General features: G+C 40.5%; 1 protein-coding gene across 6 annotated transcripts in view; it reads left to right on the top strand.

The window, feature by feature from the left end:
* The window catches only part of KDM3B (lysine demethylase 3B), a 60,403-nt gene that overhangs the window by 31,654 nt on the left and 22,390 nt on the right, over window positions 1-6,359 (top strand). For all 6 annotated transcript variants that reach the window (XM_026063449.1, XM_026063451.1, XM_026063448.1 and 3 more), the window contains 4 exons: window positions 1,272-2,520; window positions 3,121-3,322; window positions 4,676-4,890; window positions 5,980-6,132. In XM_026063449.1, the coding sequence (XP_025919234.1) occupies window positions 1,272-2,520; window positions 3,121-3,322; window positions 4,676-4,890; window positions 5,980-6,132 (1,819 nt within the window). The remainder of the gene's footprint in view (window positions 1-1,271; window positions 2,521-3,120; window positions 3,323-4,675; window positions 4,891-5,979; window positions 6,133-6,359) is intronic.

Here is a 6,359-nt window from a genome sequence, read left to right as displayed (position 1 = left end):
GTCAGTGTGCTTTGATCCGTGAGATAATGTAATAAGCTTGTCTTGCATTCATTTGCTATTTAAAAACTGTTGGAGATACTAGATTAAACAGTGGCAAAAAACTTGTATGAGACAGCATTTGCAAAAAGTAAAAAGGGTTCAGTTTTTGGAAATGGCTTATTGGCTTAAAGTTTCAAATTCTAATGTATGGAAAAACCATCCTGGAGGACATTAATATACTGTTAAAGTTATTACAACTGTAAGTCAATAATGAGAAACATGGTAAACATCAGTTTGCAATATAATAGATCTACTGGGAAGCTAATGATCGGTAAGGAGTGTGTGTGTGTGTGTGTGTGTGCGCATGCGTGCATGCATAAGCAGAGGTAGTGATTCTACTTAACGTGGCCATGGAATAAAAGCATATTAACTGAGTAGTGCTCATGAGAAGACTTCTAAGTGGGAGCTCAAAGAAGAGGAATAGAACTGATGAGTTAGTCACAGAATATAATGAGTTGCAACAGAATTGACTGATTGTGAGACTTGTGAAATCTGAGTAAACATAAGCTGAGAAGAGAGCAAATAAATATTCCATGTTATAGTGATGGATCTAGTGGAAACCTGAAAATAAGAAAAGTCTTCCATATTTAAAGAGCATAACAATTAAGGCCTTTGTGCTTAACATCTACTGAGTAATCCCCTCAAAGGCACCTCTTCATAGGCGTCTACCTGTCAGCAGATGTGGTTTGTGGTGATCAGTAACAGTCTGTTTGCTAAGTGCTGTAAGACCTTTTCTTTGTTTAATTAACTTTACAAACTAAGTTAATTGTCCTAAGTATGCTAGTTAGGTAAGAGAAGATAATCAGAATGATGTTGGGGGAGGGGGAAAGAAAGGAGATTATTGAAAAGCAGTTTGAATTAAGGCTTCTTTCTTGTTGATTTGAATTAAAGCAATCAGTACTTTATTAAATCATTGGCATGTTTATGAGACAGTCTATCTTGTCTTGTATCGCATTTTTGCTCTCAAATGCGATAAGGCATCAAGTGTTTATCTACTCCGTGTGTCTTCAATGTGTAAGAGACATTGTTAACTTATTAGTTTTGATAACTTGTAAGTAGAAGAAATTAGTCTAAGAGAACCTTTACAGAAAGTTTCTTCAGTGTAAATATTTCTGCTAAGAGTTTCCATTACAGGTGGATAAGTAATGCTATTGTGTAATTAGATGAACCAGAGTATTGCTGAATCAAACAAGAATCCTTTAATTGGCTAATGCTTTTTAATTTTGTTTCAGAATTCCCGAAACTCACTTTTGGCTTCTTCTGGGTTTGGAGTCTCTCTCCCAAGTGCTTCCCAGTCCTTGGTCTTTGGGAGTGGAAGAAGCCAATCGAATGGAGTGGTGACTCCAGAAAACAAGCCTTCTGGATTTGCCTTTGGTTGTAGCACTGGACAAGAGGCTCAGAAAGATTCTGATCTGTCCAAGAACTTGTTTTTTCAATGCATGTCCCAAAATCTACCTTCCAGTAACTACTTCACAGTCATTTCAGAGAGTTTGGCCGAAGATGCCTCTAGTCGGGACTCATTCAAGCAGTGTACAGAGAGTGTGGGTGCTGGGATCTGTAAAGGTAAAGTTGTTCTTTCAACGGACACTAAACCGGGAGCCCAGTCTGGCAGTTCTGTGGAGCGGAAGTTGCCTGTGGAATCTATGCCCACTCTCACCCCAGCCTTTTCACGAAGCTTATTGAATACTCGCCCCCCAGATAATCATGAAAACCTGTTTTTACAGCCCCCAAAGCTATCAAGAGAGGAACCCTCAAACCCTTTCCTGGCATTTGCTGAGAAAGCAGAACTTAGTCCTTTCAGCAGCTTTGCATCTTCATCTCAGACAGGAGTTTCTACTCCCTCTACACCCGTGGGTCCTAAGGCCACTTCTGGCTGGCCAGAATCACTCACCTCTGCAGACTCTTCTCTAGCTAAGAAGAAAACATTGTTTATAACGACTGATTCCTCAAAGATGGTCTCCAGTACTCCAGGTTCAACAATTGCTGCTGGTGTTCAGAGCCCTTCCACTGTAGGGAATGGCCGTTCCAGCTCACCGACCAGCAGCCTGACACAGCCTATCGAGATGCCTACGCTTTCCTCCAGCCCAACAGAAGAAAAACCATCTGTTGGTCCTGGGCAGCAGGACAATCCTCTTCTGAAAACTTTTTCTAATGTGTTTGGCAGGCACCCACCTGGCTTTTTCTCTTCACATACGGAGTTTCCACAGGAGAACAAAGCCCCATTTGAAGCTGTGAAAAGGTTCTCTCTAGATGAGCGGAGCTTGACATCTAAACAGGACTCAGACTCTAGTACCAATAGTGACCTGTCAGATTTGAGTGACTCTGAAGAGCAGCTCCAGTCCAAAGCTTGTATGAAGGGAATCCCAGAGCACTTGATGGCAAAACTAGGCCCCAATGCAGAACGCAATGCTGAATTGCTGCTGGGAAAAGGGAAAGGGAAGCAAGCCCCAAAGGGCCGGCCTCGCACAGCTCCCCTAAAAGGTGATGGCTTCAATGGCAGGTGTCTTGGAAACAAGGAGGGGTGGGATACTTGGATGATACTTCCTATGTGGCAAACTACATACACAGCTTGTGTGTGTGTGTGTGTGTATATTAGGACAAAGCTGGTATGTGACGGACTTGAAAACATTAGAATTTTCTTGTGGGTTTGTTAATTTTACTGCTGTCTAAGTCTTAATTAAAAGTACCTAATTACTAGTCATTGACTTGATGCGAGTGGGCTGTAGGTGTTGTTCAGTGTGAAGACTTCTGTGTGAAGATTGAGAAGAAACAAAAACTGGTCTCTCTGTAAATAAATGCTGTTCAGTACTTTGTTGTATAGCCCTAATTTAACAAGATGGCMCTTCATTTTACAAAGCTTTTTTCTCTAAAATAACCGTTGTTCCAATGGTGTGTGGCAGACTGGTAAAAGCATTTGTGCAAATGAAGTCTTAATGGGCTGGCAGGGGTATGAGCATGCCGTTAATCTTTCTGATGGGAATATATTTTTACAGATCTTTGAAAATGTTTTTTGGGGTTAGTATCCTTTTGCTGTTGCGATTAACTAATGGGTTCTTTCTTCTTCTATCTTGTTCCACACAGTGGGCCAGTCTGTGCTGAAAGATATGAGCAAGGTGAGGAAGCTGAAGCAGTCAGGTGAACCTTTCCTCCAGGATGGCTCTTGCATCAATGTAGCCCCACATCTGCACAAGTGCCGGGAGTGCCGTCTGGAGCGGTACCGCAAATTTAAGGAACAAGAGCAGGATGACTCAACTGTGGCCTGTCGCTTCTTCCATTTCCGGAGGTGCTCAAATCCTTCCTTCCTTCATATGTAGTCTATGTGCAGAGCTTGGACCTTGTCCAAGCACAAAGTAATTATGTTTTATTTATTTAACTTGCTTTGGTATAATAATGAAGTTTTTGAGTGTCTTCCATTTTCCATCATCTGACTAGAGTTCCCTCGCTGGGTGGGGGAGGTGACGGAAGAGCTGCTATTGGAAGGTACAGCTATGTTACGCTAAGGGAACTTCCAGGTCTCTTAGGAGACTGAATGTGCTTTATTGAGTAGAATTTTACTGCTAGGTAGCAGTTTGTACTTCAGTAACTGTTCTCTCCCTTCTTCATAGGAAGTTCAGAACAGAGATAAAATTTTAATTCGGTTACCAAGTAACTAAACATTGCTAGCATGAGGCTAATGTTTGAGTAGGTTTTGAAATTTGAGCTTAGAACTCATTTCTAGGAATAGAACACTATCTCTGTTTCTCTCTGTGGTGCATATACACCATAAAGTTCTTTGACCAGTCGCGTTCCTCTTGATCTTCTTTATCTGCCTATTCTAATAAGTGCAATGCATCATGTGAAAAAAAGATACTGGCTCACTTTTTGGCACATAAAGGGGGAAGTGAATCTTTAGTATGTGCCATCCATCCAGTAAAGATTGTAACTGCTTCCCCATCTGAGCTTGCTGTTAAAAAAAATAATAATCTAGCATTGAGGTTAAAGACAAGATTGCTTCTGTTGGAAAATGAAGTTACTTTTAATAGTGGCAGTAGACATTCAGGGTCTGGTAACCTATGTTGTTACACCTTTTACCACACAAAGACTAGGAAAGTCAACAACTACTGATAAAACAGTTGAGTCATCTGCATGGAAAGCAGTGGCAAGAACAGTAGGTATGATAAAAATTTTTGTATGTCTTGTAACATGAACTGTTAGAACAGTTGTCAAGTGCCAGCAGCAGTAGCGAGAAGTGAAATATTTAGTCCCCTGAAGCTGGGCAGTGATCCTCTCCTGAGTTAAAACAGAGAATGAACTGTGCACAAGTTTATGAACAGTGTCATTTAGCAGACCAAATAAATTGAATTTTATCATCTTATCGTATTAATAGTATAAAAAACATGATTTACCAAACTATAGCAACTTCATGTCTGTAGAATTTCCCACCAATGCTTCCTGGGACCTGGGTGTTCATTCTCATAGTTTTTGCTGCCATTGCCTTTGTGTAACTTTATTCACTGCTTTATTTGGCTTTATATACTAATTGTATTGGCTATAGAGTACAGCTCTATAGCTCAAACTTTTTTTTACCCTGACATATGGCATTATTAGTTAAAGGCTGTTGAACAGCTTGCTCATTACTTCATTCTGGTATTTGCAGGCTGATATTTACCCGGAAAGGTATCCTGCGAGTAGAGGGATTCTTGAACCCACAGCAGAGTGACCCTGATGCCATGAGTCTATGGATTCCTTCTTCCTCCCCTGCAGAGGGGATCGATCTGGAGACTTCAAAATACATCCTGGCCAATGTTGGGGACCAGTTCTGCCAGCTTGTTATGTCAGAGAAGGAGGCAATGATGATGGTGGAGCCACATCGTAAGCTGGGTTTTGATGTGTTTTTTTTGTCTGTCTTCTCTGTATAATGTGTGTATGATACAGTGGAATAGAGTTGAAAGAGTAATGTAGTTCCTGTTACAATACTGCTGCTTTTTTTCCAAAGAGAAGGCTATATTTATCATTAGGATATGTGTAATTGTGGGACCAGCATTTGGGATATTTCATTTGGGTCAGTGCAACATTTCTACTAAGGGAGCTAATGATAAATTTCCCAGACATCATTAATTTATTTTTCCATAACAAAATGCAGAAATTAGCTGACCCATGTTCCTAAGAAAACAAAAATGAGTCCAGAACACTTATCACACTGACCAGCTTTGCTTTAATGAGCGGTTTTTCTTATATATTCCTATCCTGTTATGCTCCAGGGACATCACGTCAAAAACACAGGATTTTCTAGGGAGGGAACAGAGCCTGCTTTCAGCCTGCAAGGACTCAGCTGAGCAACTAGTTGACAGTGTTGCCACTACAAGGGAAGTGGGTTTGGAACAAATTTTCTCAAGGTAGCCAGTTCAGCCTATCACACAGATAGCTCTGATTATCTGATTTTTTTTTTTTTCCCCTCCCCCTTTAACTCCTGGAATGTGCAAGGGCAGCCAGTTGGAGAGGGCTTCCCCTTCCACGCCCAATGTGTTAGAGTTTGCAATTCATAGCATTAACAGGGCTCTGATTAATAAAACTATATACTCATGCTTTATAGTTCTGTAAGTTTATAATATCTTCACATAAAACTAGCAGAGGTTTTATGATTTTATTGTAGTTTCCATAAGTGCTCTTTAAAATTCGGTTACTACGGAATTATCTTAGGTATCCCATATCCTTGTTGTGTGTGCATTTTGAGAGTTGACTTTACACCCCCTCTTTGAAATGGTGATTTTGGTAGTGTCACAAGACTAGCAACTCAAAGAATGTGTCTTTGGATGTAAAAAGTGTGTTTCTATACTTCCCCTTCAGATAGCCATGTTTCTATGAATTTTTCCTAAGTGGTGTTACTATGCTATTCCCAAATTAGAAGGGAGAAAGACAAAATGTCAAAGCAATAATTCCTAATGTTCCTCCTATTTGTAGAGAAAGTGGCATGGAAGAGAGCAGTACGTGGCGTGAGGGAAATGTGTGATGTATGTGAGACAACACTCTTCAATATTCATTGGGTTTGTCGTAAGTGTGGCTTTGGGGTCTGTCTGGACTGTTACCGTCTGAGGAAGAATCGTCCACGTAGTGGTGAGTACTGGGTTTTCCCCCTGTAATCTTTGAACTGGCTAGCTTTCAGTGGGGATAGTTGCTGGGAAATTGCTGAAGTTTTTGTAGGAAAGTTAGCGAGTATTAGCATGGAAGGCTGGTAGTTTGGAATTTTGTCAGCACTCCTATCTGTTGCTGTTCCATTCTCCTGTTCCTTAGATAACTGTATTTTATCTATGTAGTTAAAATCTGTATATTAAAATTGTAAC

This window comes from Apteryx rowi, unplaced genomic scaffold (genome assembly GCF_003343035.1).
Source record: "Apteryx rowi isolate R43461 unplaced genomic scaffold, aptRow1 scaffold_2, whole genome shotgun sequence".
Taxonomy (NCBI): Eukaryota; Metazoa; Chordata; class Aves; order Apterygiformes; family Apterygidae; genus Apteryx; species Apteryx rowi.
This window is presented reverse-complemented; position numbering and strand designations above follow the sequence as displayed.